General features: G+C 35.7%; 1 protein-coding gene across 1 annotated transcript in view; it reads right to left on the reverse strand.

Annotated features, from left to right (window-relative positions):
* metro (membrane palmitoylated protein 7-like protein metro) overlaps positions 1–21,561 on the reverse strand; it is a 456,631-nt gene that overhangs the window by 226,853 nt on the left and 208,217 nt on the right. The window contains exons 8-9 of the mRNA XM_090408766.1: positions 12,657–12,742; positions 5,282–5,287 (exon numbers count right to left, since the gene is read on the reverse strand). Coding sequence (XP_090264892.1) covers positions 5,282–5,287; positions 12,657–12,742 — 92 coding nt within the window. The remainder of the gene's footprint in view (positions 1–5,281; positions 5,288–12,656; positions 12,743–21,561) is intronic.

Consider the following 21,561-nt stretch of genomic DNA (forward strand, 5'->3'; position numbering starts at 1 on the left):
GAAAGGTAATGAAAATGTGATTGTGGAGGAAAATTGCATACTGAACTACAAAGTTTGGTTTACCGAATACATCTCTAGAATTCAAAAAACAAATTGCGTGGGAGTGAAATGGATGTGCAACCTTATCAAACAAGAGATCCATAAGAAGAAAATTATCTGGAAGTTATGTTGCGAGAAAAAAAGTGAGAGATGTTATGAAATATATATATATAACACAGGCCAAAAAAGTTACAAATATTATGTGGAAACTTAATTGGAACATGACAAGAAATTGGAAATCCACGATTTTATTGCAGCACAGCAATAAAATTCTTTTGGATTCCCATGACAAGAAATTGGGAATCCAAAAGAAGTTTATTACTGTGCTGCAAATAAAAGAAAGAATGAATGTGGACTTTGCTGAATGCAGATGGTACTCTTGTGTCAGAAGCTGATGAGATTGTTGTTCAATTAAGGGTTGCTCATTCTGCCAAGATATATCAACCAGGTGTATGTAACATAGTGCAACGGTGCTACCAGTACATTGCGTGAAGAGATAGAAGTAAACGAGAATAAGGTTGAAGAGCTGTTGCATAACCTGAATAACAATTCAGCAATAGGGACAGATGAAATATAAGCACGTATACTAAAGGAATGTTCAGTCGAATAGAGCAAGCCATTGACATGCTTGTATAACTTGAATCGCAGTTCAGGAAAAACACCACAAGAATGAAAAAACATATAAGGGTGGTGCAAAAACCGATGTAACTACCAAGATATCAGTATCTCTGGAGTGGTGGTGAAGATTTTAGAGAAGTTGGTAAGAACTCCCATATGGGATAACAGACAAGCTATACTCTGCAAGGAAGGCACTGGCATTTGATAGGATTCCATATGAAAGGCTGTTGCATAAAATGGAGAATGTGGGATTGGAATATAAATTTTTGACTTGAATAAGTCGATGGTTGACAGGTATAAAAAAGAGGTATATGGTGGGTGTGAATCTGTGAGATTCAAGGTGATCAGTGTGAACCATACGGATCAGTCCTTAGACTACTGTTGTTTAATCTAGACATCAATGATATTGGGAAGGGTCTGACAAGAGATGTTGAACTGTTTGCCGATGATTCAAAGAAAGATAGGGCAATCAGGGATTCTACTGATAGCTAACATTTACAGAATGATTTGAATAGGCTGGAAATTTGGGCAAATGATAATAGTTAGTTAGTAAGTGAAAAGTTTTGCACTTTGGCATGATCCGATTTCCAATGGCATATTATATTAGCAGGGTTATTATGATGAAAGAAACTGATGAGGCAAGGGATCTTGGCTTTATGGTGGATAAGAATATGAAGTTCAAAGGTTGCATAACAAAAATTGAAAACACAACTCAGAGGATAACTGCAATGTTGAAATGAACCTCGACATGTAGTATAAGGAAGTCATTGTGCCTCTTTACAAGGGGCTTTGATAAGACTGTGCATGGACTACTGTGCACAGATTTGGTCTTTATGTTTCAACAAAATAAAGAAGCTGCAGAAAGGGTGCAAAGAAGAGTTTCAAAGATTAAATTGGGATTATCAAATATAGATGATGATGAGGAGAGACTTAGAGTATGTGGACTATAGACTCTGGTTAATAGGAGAAAGGGGGGGTGATATAATTGATGCCTGTTCTCATAATCTGCATTCCATAATTCCAACACTGAGAATGATGGTAAACTGAATAAACTTCTGATATCGTCTGATGAAATTTCCATTACATGGAAGGTGGGGAGAGAACACAAGAGCATCCATGGGAGTTAAGTTTGTTCGCGCTTAAGAAAGGGATAAGAGCTATACTTTTCTACTACAGAGCAATGAGTATGTGAAACAGTTTGCCTGTTGAAATGATGAGTATCTAATGTGAATGAGAGTGACATTTTAGATACATATGAGATGAAACATGACCCCTCTTATTAATGACTGTAAACTTCCAATCAGAAAGTATCATTACCAACCTACCTCAGTAATGCATGGAGGATCAGCAAAAGCAGACTGATTAACTCTGATATACATATATATCTAATTATTATTATTGTTGTTGTATGGGTGCCTCAATGGAGTCCGAAGACTCATTGCAAGAGACCCAAACTATCCTCGCAATCTATCATACCACTTCTTGAACCTATTAACAGACAAAAGCACTCACAACTGACTCTGGCAACTCTCCAAGTAAAAATTCTAGTCCTCACACACACCTACTAACCACAGGCAAGAATGGAATAGGACTTTGGCAAGAATACAGAAAATAAATATCAAGAAGGTGGGAAAATATTCTGGAGGTTGTTGAAGAAGATTAGGAATGGAGGAAAGAGTACTGTAAAAGGAGTTAGAGATGATAAAGGTTACATGAAAATGGGAAAAAAGATATCCTTGAAGTATGGAGTAATTACTTTGAAAAACTGCTAAATGAAACAAGCAGTGATGACAGCACAGTGGTAGAAAACACTGACCAGGATGTAGTCAGGAATACATATCCATACTTGAAGTAGAAAATGCCATCAAAGGCTTGAAATGTGGAAAGGCAGCAGGAGTAGATGATATTTGACCAGAAATGCTGAAGTATGGTGGTATAAGAGTCTTACAGTGGCTGCATTGCATAGTTCAGAAAGCCTGGACAGAGGGACGAATTCCCGATGATAGGAGTAGAGCTCTCATAGTACCCATATATAAAAAGGGAAATAAAACTGAATGTGAGAATTACAGAGGTATTTCCCTTTCCTGGCAAGATCTATGCAAGTATACTTCAGAAACGGCTGAGAAGAATTGTGGAAGAAAAGCCTGGTGAAGAGCAAGCTGGATTCAGGCCAAATAGAGGCTGTCAGGATCAGATCTTCACTTTACGACAAATAGTCGAGAAAGCATGGGAATATAACAAAGGCCTGTATTTAAGTTTTGTCGATTTGGAAAAGGCATATGACAAGGTGCCAAGAGAGGAGCTATTCAATACGCTACAAGTATATGGTGTCAATGGGGCATTATATCAAACAATACTTAGTCTTTATTTGAGTTGTAAGTCAGCAGTTAGAATTGAAGGAAGTACAGGAAGATGATTTAATGTTAAATCTGGTGTGAGACAAGGATGTACATTATCCCCTCTGTTATTCATTATCTGTATGGATCACATTATGAAGGAAAGTGGTATTAAACCTGATATCAAAATTGGAGATGCTAATCTCAGCTTTTTGCTTTATGTAGATGATGTTATACTTCTAAATAAATCTGCTACAAGTCTGCAAGATTCCCTGACTAAATTGAATAACTGTTGTAATAGATATGGTATGAAGGTCAGCAATAAAAAGACAAAGACAATGAAAATAGGCAGAATCATTGAAAATGTCAACTGTGTTGTGAATGGAGAACCTGTGGAACAAGTAAAACATTTCAGCTACTTAGGCACGATTTTTACTGAAGATGGTAAATTAAATATAGAAATAGACAACAGAATCAGCAAAGCTGGTACAGTGGGAAGTCAATTGAATAAAGTCATATGGAATAAGAGAGAAATTAGTCGGAACACTAAATTAGCTGTATACAAGACAGTGTTCAAACCAGTTTTAACTTATGGATCTGAGAGCTGGGTTAGAAGTAAAACACTTGACCAAAGACTAGAGACCACAGATATGAGTGTCCTGAGAAAGATTATAGCTGTGAATAGATGGCATCAATGGCAATATCATATTAAAAACGAGGATATTAGGAAAGAACTTGACATTGTCAGCATCCAGGAATGCATTAGCAGAGCCAATCTCAGGTGGTATGGTCACTTAAACAGAATGGGCGAGGAAAGATTAACAAAACAAGCGTTCTCTGCCAGGTTTGCAGCAAAACGACCCAGAGGAAGACCAAGATATAGGTGGATTGATATGGTACAAAGTGACTTTAGACGATAGAAATATAAGATCTGATAATGTTGGAGTCTTGACAAGTAACAGACTGATTTGGAGGAAAATTGTAGATAGGAAGTTAGTAATGATGTAATTTTTTTCATGTAGTACTACACCCCTGCCATGTACCCCCTTGAGGGTACATGGCAGGAATTTGATGATGATGATGAAGAATTAGCATAATTTAAATCTACATACTTTGTACATTATATGACCATGTAAATTCATAAAAATGTAACAAATTATAACAAACTGCTATCTGAAAACATTCACAAAATTAAAATTTTTAATGGTGCAAAATATTAGAATATTCCAAATTTTTCCAATTGGTTTTGAGGAGAGCATAGAAATAGCATATATTTCAGAAGCTGCAGGACTGACGTGTGTGAGGAATCATTTGCATGCGGATTTCAGTTAATCATTTGCTAAACATGGGTCAAACGAGTGACATATCAGAAGCTAAGAAGTTTCGTATGGTGTCTCTATACAAAGAAGGCCAAACTCCACAGTTTACAACTAAGGAATTGAAATGTTCTCAAGCAAGTGTGAGATGAGTATTGAAACAGTATTCTGACTCAATAACCAGCGTTTTCAAAATAATTGCTGCAATAGCAGTCAAAAGGTAATAACTACAGAGATGAGAGGAGATTGAAGAATATTATGAAGAAAAACCACTTCTGAAGTGTAAGATATTTTTACAGAAGATGGCTTGGTGTAAATGTGTCTAAATCTATGATATAGATGGAAAGAACTAGGTGTAAATGTGTCTAAATCTACAACATTTAGATGACTTCACAAATCGAGTTTTAAATTGCGTGTGCGTAAGATGAAGCCACTTATGACTTCCAACCAAAAAGCAGCCAAAGTGCGATTGTGTAAGCAAAGACTTGTAGGGTCAAGAGGACTGGAAAAAGGCACATTTTAGTGATGAAAGTATGTTTTGTGATTCAGCTTCTTATCCCATGGTCATCAAGGGATAAGTGTTTGGCATCTTAAGCAAGAAGCATTTGATAAAGAATGCATGAAACATTTGGTGAAATTTGCAACATCTGTCATGGTATATGGGCTTGTATGACCATAGATGGTCAAGATAAGCTGTGTATTGTGTACGAAACGTACTTTCATCAAACCAAAGTGTACCAAAAATTCTTGAGCACTTTATGTTACCAGCATCAAAAGAATTATGTGATGGTGATTTCCTTTTTCCGCAAGATTCAGCTTCGTGTCACATTTCCACTAATAGATGGCTCAAAGAAAGGTAAATCAATGTAATTCTTTGGCTGGCAAACTCACCTGATTTAAACCCCATTGAGAATTTGTGTGGAATTATGAAGAAATATCTTCAAGAAGTTTTCCCAAGAGAAAAAAAATAACCTGTTTCTAGTCTGCAGACCATATGGGTATGTTTTGATAAAAAAAAACCTGAATTGCTAGTAAATCATATGCCCAACCATTTACGAATAGTCATAAATGTTAAGGGGGATGCAACAAAGTACTAATTATCATGTTGTTTCCCTTTGACTGTTATTTTTGTGCATTTATTTTTGCTTTATTCTAATATTTTGAACCATGTTAAAAATTATTCTAATTTTGTAAATGTTTTCAAATACAGTTTTCTTATAATTAATATTATTTTTTTTATTTGTTTACATGATTATATAATCTACAAAGTACGTATTTTTAGATGACGCTAATTCATATTTGGTAATTTCTCTATTTTCTATGCAATAAATTAGAACTGCAAATCATTCAACACATTTTCTTTGATTATTCTAATTTTTTGATTCAGAGGTGTAGTGGCTGCAGAATTTGAATAAACAGAAAAATACTTTTTGATTTAAGTTTTAAGTCATGGATCTGAAAGTTGGGAACACAGATGTCACAGTCCCAAGAAAAATTAGGGGAATGAAAAGATGATATTAGTGACAGAATCATATTAAAAATGAAGATATAATTGAAGGAACTTGACATTGTTAGCATCAAGAATGTGTGAACAGAGTTAATCTAAGGTAACATGGAAACAGAATTGCAGACATCAAAACACATGTTTGATGCTAAGATAGCAGGAAAAAGATCAAGAGGAAGACCAAGGTCTAGGTGGATTGATTCAATTAGGAGTGCCCTAGAAGACTAAAATATTAGATATGACAATATTGGAGTGCTGACAAGTAATAGATTAATTGGAGGAAAATTGTTGATAGGAAATTAGTAATAATGTAAACTTAATCATATAGTACTGTTACAGTGGCCTGTATACTCAATGGGAATACATATCAGGAAATTGAAGAAGATGTACTAGATAATGCACAATGCTATCTTTTTTAAAGCTCTGTCATAAAGTTTAATTGCTGTGGTCTGGTTCAAATATAAGAAATTTGCAACTCATACATAGTTAGATTATGAGTTGTCAACATTCACATACTTCTACCAAATAGTTGGTGTCAAGCTGTCTTTCCAAGGCTAATTCTTCCAACTTTTGCATATACACATATGCTATTGGCAGAGAGAGAGAGAGAGAGAGAAGAATTTATTGCAAATCCACAAGTTCTCTTAACAAATTTTATTATTTTGCTTGAAGAAGTATTAAGGCAATGTCTGCAAAGTGTATCTGACATCACTATTATATGTAATAGTGATGTGAAATAGAAACTTTTCCTTTGTAATATGCATAGCTTCTACAAATGCAATGGTGAGAGGAAATGTCATGCTAAGGCTAAGTAGAATGTCAAGCAGTACAGTGCACACTTTGTCACTGAACAAGTTTATTAAGTATTGTGAGTAGGAGGCAAGTGAGAGGCTCATTCCATCTAAAATGGGATATATGGAACACTCCACTTATGTATACGAGGTGCATCATATATGAGTAGGATCAAGAGGAGTTTAATTATTTTTAATATCTTCCTCTCATTGGATCATCTTTAATGAGATCATTTGTTTTTCAATGAGCTGCCTTGGTAAGATCTGTGGTGTGTTTGTCAACCTATATATATTTCTGATCTCGTATATTCTGGTTATAGTCATTGGTAGAGGACTATTTTTTGGTTATAATAATGACCAACCAGTTACATTTATTGATTTTCAAACAACTTTTTTCTTTTTACATTTTTGAAAATTATGGGGACAACTACCGTGTTTGAATAAAAAGTTTATTTAATATAACTAAAATCTATATTCGACGTTTCGACCTTTATGTCAAGGTCATCTTCTGGAGCATACAACTATACACAGACAACAAGCTACACTACAATCAAACTGGTTTGTTAAAGTTACTAACCAACCGCTACAACAATTGTTGGCCTGACCTCTGGTGCAAAAAAAAAAAAAATAATAAATAAATAAATAAATAAAATAAATAATAATAATAATAATAATAAAAAATATTACATATCAATGCTCGAGTCCTATTATTAGTGTTATCTGTTGGTTGTAGAAATGCATTGGGCGCAACAACAAGTTTATGTATCTATCTATATACACATATTAACAACAATGATTATAAATGTACATTCCAGCCAGTTGGTATGGAATGGTTTCTAATACTAGCTGAAGATTGGCTAGAGTCCTAACTTATGCTGGATCTTATATATTAGGTAGGCTGAATGTGTGCCATCCAGACCCTTGGAATTTTCATGTCATCTTTGTTTTTGATATTTGCATGGTTTATCAGGATTTCACAGGCTACCTTAAATTTCCTTTCATAGCAGGTTTTTATTTGGTGTAAAGAGCGGGTGCTTTTCCAGTTGATTTGGTGCAAGGTGTTGAGCGCGTGATCTGAGAGGCCTTCTTCACCATAATGGTTATATTTAATGTGTCTTATGTGATCTTTCTTACGTATAGGAATTATCCGTCCTGCTTCACCAATGTACGGTAAGTTACAGGTGCAGCGGATGCAATAGATTCCAGGATGTGCCAATGGGAGGAGAGGATCCTTAGAGGAGTTGAATATGGTTTTAAGTTTAGTGGGTGGCTTGATGGTGGCATTGAGGTTATAATGTTGTAGGATTATGTTGATTTTTTCTGATAACCCTTTAATGTATGGGATGGCTATGGTTTTACTGTAATCTAGATTTGTTTTTGTTGTTGTTTTATGGAGTATTTTATTAATAGTATTTTTGTTATAGCCATTATTTATGAATGTGTCGCTGATGATTTTTAGTTCTTGTTTCAGGGCTTACTGGTTAGAGCAATTTATTGTAGCTCTATTTTTAAGGGTGTTAATGATTCCGTATTTTTGTGATGGGTGGTGGTATGAATTAGCATGCATGTTCTGGCCCGTGTGTGTCGGTTTTCGGTAGACCATGAAGGATAGACAGCCTGAAGGAAGACGTGACTAGTCTGTCTAGGAACAGGAGCGAGTTTTGATTTTCGATTTCAATGGTAAATTGTATGCGTTCGTGTTGTTTGTTCAGGTGGCTAAGGAATGTGTTTAGCGTTTGGCGCCCAGATCGCGAACATGTCAACATATCTAAGCCAGACTGTTGGTCTTAGCGTGGCGGATCAAGAGCCCTTTGCTCAAAGGTTTCCATGTAGAAGTTAGCGATTGGGGAGGATAGTGGTGAGCCCATGGCTGTACCTTCTTTTTGTAGGTAAAATTTGTTTTGCCACATGAAGTAACCGGACTGTAGTACGTGGGCAAAGAGGGTCTTAATGTCAGGCAGAAATTTGTTCTGTAGTAGGAGAATTGTGTCATTGATGGGGACATTTGTGAAAAGGTCAGATACATTGAAACTGACTAATAAGTCGTCTTTGTCGAGTTTTATGTTTTGAAATTTGTTTATAAAGTGTTGTGTGTTCTTTATGTAGGAGGGGGAATGATCTACCAACTCCTTGAGTGTTGATGCTAATTTCTTGGCTAAGTGGTAATTGGGGCTATCTATTCCTTTCACAATTGGTCGAAGGGGCACATTTTGTTTGTGTATTTTCGGAACCCCGTATATTCTGGGGGAGCGAGCGTAGTGGGGTTTGAGTTTTTTCTCCGTTTTTTCTCCGTTTCTCTGTTTAACCGTGTCTGAGTAGTTTCTCTGTTTTATCCTTTATTCTGTTTGTTGGGTTATAATTTACCAGTTTATATAGATTGTTATCAGCTACTAGTTGATTCATCTGAAGTATGCATGTTGACCTTTAAAGGATGACAATGGCATTGCCTTATCCGATTTCGTTATTATTATGTCTTGGTTGGCTTTTAATGACTTAATTGCTGCTAGTTCTGTTTTTGTGAGATTTTTCTGTATGGTTTTCTTAATGTTTAGGACATTACTAGTTTCTAATCGTATTTATCGGCTATATTGTTAGGTGGCTTGATAGGTTGATCACATGGTTCAAGCAAGAACCATGTGATCAACCTATCAAGCCACACCCCTGAACAGCGGCGAACTTATGCTACTGAATAAAGGACTTAACTACACAACAGCACCTAAAAAGGTAAACAAATTGGATTTTATCTACCACATAGAAAGAGGCATCGGGTTCCTACCTAACAATATAGTCGATAAAATACAATTAGAAACTAGTAATGTCTGAACATTAAGAAAACCATACAGAAAAATCTCATAAAACCAGAACTAGCAGCAATTAAGTCATTAAAAGCCAACCAAGACATAATAATAACGAAATCGGATAAAGGCAATGCCACTGTCATCCTTGACAGGTCAGCATACATACTTCAGATGAATCAACTAGAAGCCAATAACAACATATATAAACTGGTAAATTATAACCCAACAAACAGGATAAAGGATAAAACAGAGAAACTACTCAAGTCCGTCACTTTTTGGCCACCGGACACGGTTACAAAACTCAACCCCCCCCCCCAGAATATATGGGGTCCCGAAAATACACAAACAAAATGAGTCCCTTCGACTAATTGTGGAGGAAATAGATAGCCCCAATTACCACTTAGCCAAGAAATTAGTGTTAACACTCCAGGAGTTGGTAGGTCATTCCCCCCTCCTACATAAAGAACACAAAACACTTTATAAACAAAATTAAAAACACAACACTTGACAAAGACGACTTAATTAGTCAGTTTCGATGTATCTGCCCTTTTCACAAATGTCCCCATCAATGACATAATTCTCCTACTACAGAACAAATTTCCAGCAGACATTACAGCCCTCTTTGCCCACTTACTACAGTCCGGTTACTTTGTGTGGCAAAACAAATTTTACCTACAAAAAAGAAGGTACAGCCAGAGGCTCACCACTATCCCCACCCCAATCGCTAACTTCTACATGGAAACCTTTGAGCATTGATTCCGCCACGCTAAGACCGACAGTCTGGCTTAGATATGTTGAAGTGTTCACGATCTGGCCACATGAGTGACAAATGCTGAACACATTCCTTAGCCACCTGAACAAACAACACGAACCCATACAATTTACCATCGAAATCGAAAATCAAAACTCGCTCCCGTTCCTAGACACACTAGTCACACGTTTTTTCTTCAGGCAATCTATCCTTCACGGTCTACCGAAAACCGACACACAAGGGCCAATACATACATGCTAATTCATACCACCACCCATCACAAAAATATGGAGTCATTAACACCTTTAAAAATAGAGCTACAATAATTTGCTCTAACCAGCAAGCCCTGAAACAAGAACTAAAAATCATCAGCAACACATTCATAAATAATGGCTATAACAAAAATACTATTAATAAAATACTCCATAAAACAACAACAAAAACAAATCTAGATTACAGTAAAACCATAGCCATCCCATACATTAAAGGGTTATCAGAAAAAATCAACAGAATCCTACAACATTATAACCTCAATGCCACCCACTAAACTTAAAACCATATTCAGCTCCTCTAAGGATCCTCTCCTACCATTGGCACATCCTGGAGTCTATTGCATCCACTGCACCTGTAACTTACCGTACATTGGGGAAACAGGACGGACAATCCCTACATATAAGAAAGAACACATTACACACATTAAATATAACCATTATGGTGAAGCAGGCCTCTCAGATCATGCGCTCAACACCTTACAACAAATCAACTGGAAAAGCACCCTCTCTTTACACCATACAAAAACCTGCTATGAAAGGAAATTTAAGGAAGCCTGCGAAATCCTGATAAACCACCCAAATACAACAACAAAGATGGCATGAAAATTTCAAGGCTCTGGATGGCACACATTCAGCCTACCTAATATATAAGATCCAGCATAAGTTAGGACTCTAGCCAATCTTCAGCTAGTATTAGAAACGGTTCCATACCAACTGGCCGGAATGTAAATTTATAATCATGATGTTAATATATGTATATAGATAGATATAAACTTGTTGTTGCACCCAATGTATTTCTACAACCAACAGATAACACTAATAATAGGACTCTAGCGTTGATGTATAATTTATTTATTTTTCATCAGAGGTCAGGCCAACAATTGTTGTAGCGGTTGGTTAGTAACTTTAACAAACCAGTTTGATTGTAGTGTAGCTTATTGTCTGTGTATAGTTGTATGCTCCAGAAGATGACCTTGACATAAAGGTCGAAACGTCGAATGTAGATTTTTAGTTTTATTAAACTAAAGATTTTATTCAAACACGGTAGTTGTCTCCATAATTTTCAAAAATGTATTCAGATCACCGTGTAAGCTTAAAAGAAAGGATTTTTTCTTTTTAATTGGGAGGATTATGGGAGCTTTCCATTCTATCTTAGAAAGCTCTTTCCCTGGTGACTTTGCACTTAACAGTAGGACTGTCACTACCAATTAGACATAACTTGCACTGATTTAAATAATAGCAATTTAGTTGCCTTTTTCAATGCTATCATATAGTCCTTTCATTTTGCGCAAATTATAGACTCTACAACTGTGTTATAAATAAATATTTTAATTTTCCGATGTTTCGACCTTCATATCAAGGTTATCATCTGGAGTACACACACACACACACACACATATATATATATACACACACATACAGAAACAAGCTAAATTACATTTCACATAGTATGCTAAAGAGACAATGATTTGATCAACAGTTATTCTACTGGCCTGCCCTTTAGTGAAAATAAAATAAATTAACTACATCAAAGCTATATTCTATTTAAGACATACAGTGAAAATGATGTCCTAATTTAATATGACCATTGTTATATAAGATTTAGGATCCTGGATTATCCATGGTTCTATTTAATATTAACTCTTAGGGAGAAAAGTAAAGTGGGTAGAATATGTGTCTTCCATATGTTTGGGATTTTTAGACCATCATTATTGTTAAGATTAGGGTGATTGATAAGAATCTCACAGGCCTCCTTAAATTTATGTTCATACCATGTTTGGATGGATATATATTGGCCAGTATTTGTAAGTTTCCAGGAAACAGGATGCACGATTCCATCAGAAAAAAAGGAATATAAATGACGCATTAAATATAATAACTATGATAAAGCTGGTCTTTCTGATCATGCCTTAAATGCATAGAACTAATTTTACATCTGATAAACCAAATCTTTTACCTAAGAAATATTTCACTAGTTTCTCTGTCATATTCTTCATGCTTTGACCACAGCAATTTCAATAGAAAGATTTGGGATGATGTTGATATTGCAATTTTAAAAAATTCGACAAAAAAATAAAAGAGGCAGAATTAATTACTGGAATCTGTACAAAAGAAGTGCTTAAATAAATGAATACCAGTGAATAGTTAATTTATGAAATTTTTTACAATATATATATAAGACCCTAGCATGTATTAGATGAGTTAATATTGAAAATTTTAATTTTACTTACCAAAATACTAACAACATCAAGTGGTGTTTTTCCTCTGACACTTATACCATTCACTTCATGAACTTCATCTCCAACATGTATAAGACCTACAAAGATTAGTAATAGCAGAATGAAATACAAGAATGGAGGGGGAGAGGATAGGAAACTAAATCAACTTGAATTTAAAATATGAAGAATTTTTAAATTTGCTAGAACAATCCTATAATTTTAAAGTAATGAAATTCTATGCCATTAAACTACATGTCACATTTATTTCAATTCTTATTTTCATTATTCAAATTTTAGAGGTAATTTCAGAATCAAGTGAACTATTTACTCAAATCTAAGACTTACTAAGGAGAAGGTAGGCCAAATTTATGCAGAATCACTACATCAATGGCTAGATCATTCTCTTGCTGTTGTCTGTTACCAAAAGAGCTTAAGTTACAAAACCTGCTGAACTGACTGTCTAATAAAATATGAATAAGAAATATGGTATACTGGTCCAAATTTTAAATCTTATGGCACTTGAATAGTAATAACTGAAAAGTGACTAGAAAATAACTGCTAAAGGGTGTTGTAATCTCCAGTACTGCAATGAATTACAACCAAGCAGAAACATAAGAGAGGAAAAAGAAAGGTTAAAGATTAACTTATGTGACTGTCATAATAAGTATATTGTTAATTAGGAAAGTGTGTTGTATTAATCATTCTTATCGATTAAAATAAACAAAAACCATAGAAACATTAAAAATCCAAGTGTACAGTGTCCCTTCTCCCCAATCTAGAGGATTTCAATTTGAATGCCAATATGGTAGATAATTTTCACTGCCTGGTGTACAATCATTTACTTGCTTACTGGAGGTTTGAAGAAGGCCCATGTTTGGTCTCAAGAATAGGATTTCTAAACGATATAACCCTAAATTGTGATTCAAGATACAAGAGCGTAGAGAGGATTTGAAACTGGAAATGAATCACTTAGTGCAAAGTAGGATAAAAATTGATATCACACTGAAAATAACAGTATGTAAGAAAGTTTTAAAAAGAATCACATTTGAGCAGCTTTTACAGGTAAACTGTAGACTCAAATAGACAAACATTATTGAAGAAAAAATTAAACAGTTTGATAACAAGAACCAAACCTTGGAGTCTCAGTGGCAAACTGAAGAAAACATTCACTGATTCAGCTAGAGGCATGTAGTGAAGATGTCTGCAAGGATAAAAAAAAATAAGAGCACCATGATGCACATAAGCAGTTACACAGTTGTGGAAAAGAAGAAAGCATACTAAAAGTTCTTAGTAATAAGGTGACAGATGCACTAACAGAATACAGAGAAAAATGCAAGATACCTATGCATAAAAGTAGTTAAAAAGTCATCGGAAGACTATGGTAAGAATTTTCTTCTTCTGCAGCTTGTCTAGCTTAAGTGGATTCACTGTTTTCGTTGAGTCTCCTACACATACTCCTGTCTTGGGCTGTAACCACATCCAAGTTCTTCATCCTCAAGTCCTCTTCAACCAGCTCCCTCCATCTCTTCTTTGGCTGCCTGCACTTCCTCCTTCCGTGCACACATCCATCTGCATGACCTTTCTTTCCACATATTCGTCCTCCCTCCTCATCACATGACCAAACCACCTCAAACCTTGCCTCCTGCATCTTTGCTCCTAAGTTCATAACTTTCACTGTTCCCCTCACATAGTCATTTCTCAGACAATCCTTTCTGGTCACACCACACATCCACTTAAGCGTTCTCATCTCCGCTACCTCCATCCTGCTGATGTTATTTTTCCTCGGGGCCACAGTTTCCATAGCATATGTCATAGCTGGTCTCACTAATGTCCTATATATTTTGCCTTTCAGATTGATTAGCACCCTCTTACCGCATAGCACTCCAGTCATCTCTCTCTCTCTCTCCAGTTCCTCCATCCCGCTTCCTTCTCAGCCTCTCCATCCTCTTCCACTGTTGAACCTAAGTATCTAAAGTCCCTAACCTTCCTGATGACATTTCCTTCCAGCTCCAGTCCACTTTGCAACACACAGTCTTACTTCTGCTCAGTCTTATACCCCTCTCTTCCAGTACTTTCCTCCAAATTTCCAGTTTAGCTGCCATCTTGAATCTGCACACAGCAAGATATCATCTGCATACAAATATTGTCCAAGGTGCATTTCTCTCGCCTCCTCTGTCACCACCTCCATCACAATATTAAACAGGAACGGACTTAATGCTGACCCTTGAAAACTTTCTGTCTGTCCCAGGCAGGTCCAAATTCTTGTCTTCACATTTCTGTACATCTCCTGCATCAACCTGACATATTTCTCTGGAACTTTCTTCTCCCTCAGACACCTCCAGACTTCTTGCTTTGACACTTTCTCCAGATCAATAAACACCAGATGTAGCTCCCATTGTTTCTCTTGAAACTTTTCCATCATCTGCCATAATCCAAAAAATAGCATCTGTTGTTGATTGACCCAGGCCAAAATGAAGCCAAAATGCTCCTTTGCAATCTCCACCTCCTTCCTCAATCTTCCATCAAGAACCTTTCTAGGATTTTCATTGTGTTGGACATCAACTTTATTCCTCTGTAATTCTTACAGTCTTGTGCATCCCCTTTACCCTTGTAGATGGGGACAAGAGTACTTTCCCTCCATTCCTCAGGTATAATTTCCTGTTGGCAAACTTTCATGAACAGGTTCCAGAACAGGTCAATTCCCTCTTTCCCCAGTGCCTTCCATGCCTCCACTGGAATCCTGTCAGGGCACACTGATTTTTCATTCTTCATCCTCATCATAGCCTCCTTCACTTCCACTCTACTGATGTTCTGCACCATCCCCTCAGAAGGCTGCCCATCTTCTCTGCGAGTCCTTGCATTTTTCTCATTCAAAAGTCCTTCAAAGTATATTCTCCATCTGTTTCTTATATCCACATTCCTCCATAATACTCTTCTTCTGGAGTCTATTTACATTCTATGTTCTTACTATGGGAAGAACATAGAATGTAAATATCAGGAAAGTGGCAAAACATTCTGGAGGCTATTAAAAAAACCTAGAATGGGAGAAAGAGTATGCTTGATGTCAGGAGTAATTGTTTTGAAAGATTGTTAAATGAAACAAGCAGTGACAGAACAACAGTAGAAAATTTTCAAGTGGAATACAAACAGGTGGAAAGGCAGCTGGAGTAGGGTTTTGTAAAAATAATCATAATTTATGATTATGAATCTTTTTACAATTATTTCACTATGTTTGTATATTATTAGTTTTGGTTTCATAACACGTATGATTGGTACTTGAAATGTGCCCATTATTGAAATTATTAATGTTAAAAGAAAATGCAAACCAGTTGAGATTTGATATACTTACGAGATTCTAATAGTCTGTGTTAAAAGTGTTGAGATATTTCTTGTGTTTTGTGAAGACATTCTCTTTATGATAACGATGACAGCATGTCAGCGATTGCTACCCAACTTCTTACTTGCCATTTACATGGAGTGTGCATGCTTACTGAGGAGATTGACAGCTGAGAGTGAGAGAGAGCGTTCGGTATTTGAGAAATTAGGAAAACAAGTAGGGAGAGAGAGAGAGAGAGAATGAAAATTTGAGAATGGTAACCAGAGAATTTTGTTCTTAGGAAGTTTTTAAGAAAACATGACAGTCAGGAAAATATTAATGTGAGATTCCAAAAAGGAATCATAGCACTGTGAATCTTTCAACTGGAAGAATTGAGACTGTTAACAAGTATTTAGTAAATAAAGTAAGATACTGGAGTTGATGTTCAAATTCAATGTTCGAAGAAATGCTGAATGAAAAGTTTTGTCTTCTGTCTTAAGGACGCCAGATCTATTTATTATTCTATGGGAAAAAGCAAAGGAATTGGTGAAATCCAAAACTGTAAAATGGCTTAACATGAAAAGCTCTACTTAGATATGTTGTTTATGAATTAGTAGAAGAAACTGTGAGATGCAAGAATAATTTTTACTCTAGTCCTTTACGTGTGATGGTACCGTGAGTTCCCTTTTATGGGAATGTACGGCACCATCTGAGTCCCCCCCCCCCCCGCCCCACCAAAAAAATTTTTATCTGGGCACCAGAACCGGCATAGCTGACGAATCAAGTTATGGCTGGGTCAGTATTCCTGACTGTAATCCGTGTGTGTTCACGGGACCGGTTTGCCTGCTTGCGAGATGAAAAACCCCAGATAAACTGGTGGAAAAAAACCTGCTGTCCACGCCCAAGACCAGCTAACTTGGCTATGGCTGAGGAAGATCCTTGAGCTCCCCACATCGTCAATGGGAACCGAACCTAGGACACTCCTTCCCCAGGCATATGGTTGTGAAGCCCATAGCCACTAGGCTAACCGTGCGGACTTTACTCTAGTGAAACAGGAGGAATGATTGCAAAAATTGTATGCTAAATAAGGAATTTTTAAAAAAAAATTCCATGGAGGTGAAGAGGTGGTTCTGTTTTCAGGAAAAGACTTAACAAGAAAACTAACTCTGAAGAAGATTTTGTTGTTGTGTAAACAAAGTATTTAGTCTGGTAGAAATATTAAGTAAAAAAAAAAAAAATTAATAAATAAATAAAAACAGTTATAGAAAGAGTCAGAGAGTGAATGATTGTCTTCTTTTAAGAAAAGAAGATATCCAAAGTGTAGACTTATTTTAGAAGGCCTTAGATCCAGTTATTTTTTTTAGTTATTTATGTAATTTTATTTAAAATGTATATAATGTTTTAGTTTCATTAAATGTATACATCTGTTTATTTGGTCTCTTGTTTATTCGAATTCTAAAAGAAAGAGAGTTAAAAGTCATTACACCAATAGGATTGAACTCGTGTGTGTATACTAAACACCCAGTGTAAAACAATTCCTTTACAGAGACAGTAAATGATTAAAAAAAATAAAGAATGGTGCAGTCGACTATCAGGATTGGTTGCAACTTAATTTTATTTCAGACTCCAAAAAGTGTAATTCTGACTGAAATGAAATGGCTACAGGAGACAGTAATTGTAGTAGTGAAGTTTTTTTTCAATTAAAGATGAGGAATTTTTAAGTTAGTTAATCCAAATTTAGTAATACCTTCATTCTTAGGTGATAGTCATGAAAGCATAGAAGCATTTTTTTTTAAATATGCAGAAAAAATTAGAGATTTAGGAAAATGGTCAGATTTCCATTTGTTAACTATACTTTGTAATAAATTAATGGGCAAAGCCAAAACATTCTTAAACGCATTCCTTTTATCACAAGATTGACAATTATACAATCTTTAAAAGTTTGCTAATATCTGAATTTTCAAGTGTTGGAGAATTAGAACCAAAACTCAGTGTATTCAAGGAATAGGGAGAGTCTGTTTCGGAGTATTATCTCAGACTTTTGAGCATTGCTCAAAAATTTAATGTAACAACATCTGAAGACAGATGTGTTTGATGTAGCATTAGCTCTTTATGCTAATAGAGATAATCCTTTGAAAGTTCTACAAGGATTTACTGAAAATGTGCCTTGTGAAATGTTACTAGACATGGGCACAGATATTTCACTCATTTCTTATAGTTTGCTTAACAAAATTAAAACTAATTACAAATGACATTTCAGTTTTAAGTTATCCAATTAGGCTAAAGGACATATTTGAATCAGAAATTTCAGCTGATTGCAATAAATGCTTTTATTTCAATTCCTTGTTTTCCTTTGAAAGTTTGTCATTCGTTGATAGTTCTTCCAGAATTCTCTAATCCAAATGTATAAGTAATATTTGAAACTGATTTTCTGAAACATCATGCTTTTGCATGTAATTTTATTGATGGTACAGTGTCCTTGTGTGGACTAGAATACTGTTTGGATATCAGATGACAAAGGAAAATTAGAGCAGTCCCCTGAAGTTCTTAATGACACTGATTATAATGATCAAGTGTTTAATATTGAGAATAAAAAAGGATGAAAGGGAAAACATTGAGGAAATAAAAGAAAACCTAGCAGAGAATTCATTGAAATTAGCAAACACTAGTGAAGAAAGGAACAGAATTCTGAAATTCTTTAAATCTGCCTTTGAATATTTCTCTGGTGTTTTCACAGAGGATATTGTTTCAATGTCTTGCACCAATGCAGTAGAGCACTCAGTGCAGATTTGTACTCAATTTTCTATTTACATTAGGCAATATCAACATATTCCATTGAAGTATATGGAGCATTTTCAGAAACTACTGCAGGAATAATTAAGAAGTCAAATTCTCAGTGGAATGGCTCATTCATCTTAACTGAAAAACGAAATGGAAACAAAGTTTGTCTTAGACTTGAGAGCCATCAATAAGGTTACAAAGCCTACTGATTTCTCACCGTGTAAGATTCAGGAATTATTGATCTGTTTCCATTTCGAAGGAGCACAATATTTTACAAAACTAGATTTAAATTGAATTTTTCCCTTTGAAGAAAGAAGACAGAAAATACTTTGCATTTACTATTAGATGGCAGAAATATCAGCTATGTCATTCCAATTTTTAATGAATTCTATCTTATCAAAGGATCTAGATGGCCATTGTAAAACACTGTGGAATGTTTTAAAGAGATTAGAAAGCAAATCTATCTTTAAAGTGCTCTAAATGCCAATTTTTCTTAAAAGAAGTTGAGTTAGGTCATAAAATCAGCAGCAACAAAAGAATTATGTCAACTCAGACAAATGTAGAAGGCATATTATAAGCCAAACATCTAAAAACAGTTAGAAAAGTTTGTAGATTCATTAGCATGTTAAATTTCTACAGAAAATTTATTTTTAATTGTTCACAGCTGTTGAGACCCATTGTGTACTTGACAAAGAAAATTGTTAGATTCAGTTGACAAGATATCAACATATTCCATTGAAGTATATGGAGCATTTTCAGAAACTACTGCAGGAATAATTAAGAAGTCAAATTCTCAGTGGAATGGCTCATTCATCTTAACTGAAAAACGAAATGGAAACAAAGTTTGTCTTAGACTTGAGAGCCATCAATAAGGTTACAAATTCAGTTGACAAGAAGCATTTAATAACCTAAAACTGGCATTAACTAAAGCTCCAGTTCTCATTTATTCTAAATTTGGTGAAAATTTTTATCTTTCTGCTGATGCTTTAAATGACTGCACCGCTGCTGTATTAAAACAGAAAGGAGGAGAAGATGTTAAGCCAGTAGCCTTTATTAGTAGGAAATTATCAAGTTCAGAACTGAACTATTCAACCTTAGAAAAAGAAGCACTAGTGATAATTTTACCTTGGAGAAAATTTTGATACTTGTTGTTAGGACAACCTATTAAAATAAGATTTGATCACCAGACTTTGTCATTCCTAAGTACTACTATGAAAGATAAAAATCAATATACAATTAGGGGGCACTGGAACTGCAAGAATATAATATTGGTGTGGCTTATAAACCAGGAAGAAGAAATGCAGTAGCAGATTACCTATCTAGATCTCTAGGATCTGATGATGATAAATCATCCAGGGATAATCATTTGACTCAAGATGAAGAGAAGTCTGCAGTTCGTGTTATTCGTAAGATGAATAATAATCTAGTTCATAAATCTGGGAAAAGGATGGGATTGTTCAAGCACAGAAAGATGATCCTGTACTCAAAACTAATTATGAAGCAATATTGAAGGGTAAACTCAATTAGATACATTTTTAAACTTGGAAAACTTATATTAAGATAAAGATGGATTACTCCTGTCTAGACAAATGAAAGACGGAAGGTTGAAAATGAAAATATTGGCACGAACTCAAATGATTCCTTGGATTACGTACACTTTCCATGATTCTGACTTGGCAGGACACCGAGGATTTTCTAGAACTTGGGAAAGAATAAAGGATCGTTATATCTGGAAAGGTATGAAGAGTGACATACATATGTAAAATCATGCCATAAGTGACAATTAAGATCCCCTTTCAAAGAAAAAGCTCTACTACAACCATTTCCAATCCCAACAAGACCTTTACAGGCTGTTGTTATTACTATTATTATTACGGGCAACTCCAGGGAGTCATTAGACTCATCGAGGGAGGCCCCAAATCATATTCATCACAACTATTTGACATTCATACAGTATCTATCATACCTCGCCTTAAACTCATTCACTGTCACAGCATCCACCACAGACTCAGGGAGCGCATTCCACTCATTCACTACTCTAAAAGTAAAGAACCCAGCTCTAACACCTTTACTAACCACACTTTTGCCCAGTTTCCATGGATGTCCCCTAGTCCTCCCACAACCAGCCCTGTTCTCAAAAATATCTTCTGAATTAATTTTATAGAAACCCTTCAGTAATTTGAATGTCTCAATCATATCTCCCCTCCTCCGCCTATCAACCAATTTTTGCAACCCACAAATCCTCAACCTGTTCTCATATGGTTCATTCCACAGACCTGCTATCATCTTGGTCACTCGCCTCTGGATCCTCTCCACCTCCTCCCCATCAAGAAGAAACCTAGGTGACCAAATCTGAGCACAGTAGTCTAGATGGGGTCTTATCAAGGCTCGATACAGAGGAACAATAACCTGCTTGTCTCTGCTTGTCAACGTATTCTTCAGCAACCAAGTGATTTGATGAGCTGTTTTGGTCACTTTTGCAATGTGTCCCCTAAATTTCAATTCCTTATCTACCAACACTCCTAAATCTCGTGCCTCATCAATTTCCTGGAGCAGGGTTCCACCAATGCAGTAAACTGTCGCCAATCTTTTCACCCCAAAATGCATAACCTTACATTTTGCCACATTAAACTGACATCCATTCTCCTTAGCCCAGACCTCCAATCTATCCAAATCATCCTGCAAAATTTTGACGTCATCTGCATTCACTATTGCCCTACCCAACTTCGCATCATCCGCAAACAAATGAACTGTTCCTCTCAGATCATTTCCTATATCATTTATGAACAAATTAAACAGCAGTGGTCCAAGAACAGATCC

This window comes from Typopeltis vanoorti, chromosome 2 (genome assembly GCF_054136105.1).
Source record: "Typopeltis vanoorti isolate ZY-2024b chromosome 2, IOZ_Tvanoo_1.0, whole genome shotgun sequence".
NCBI lineage: Eukaryota > Metazoa > Arthropoda > Arachnida > Uropygi > Thelyphonidae > Typopeltis > Typopeltis vanoorti.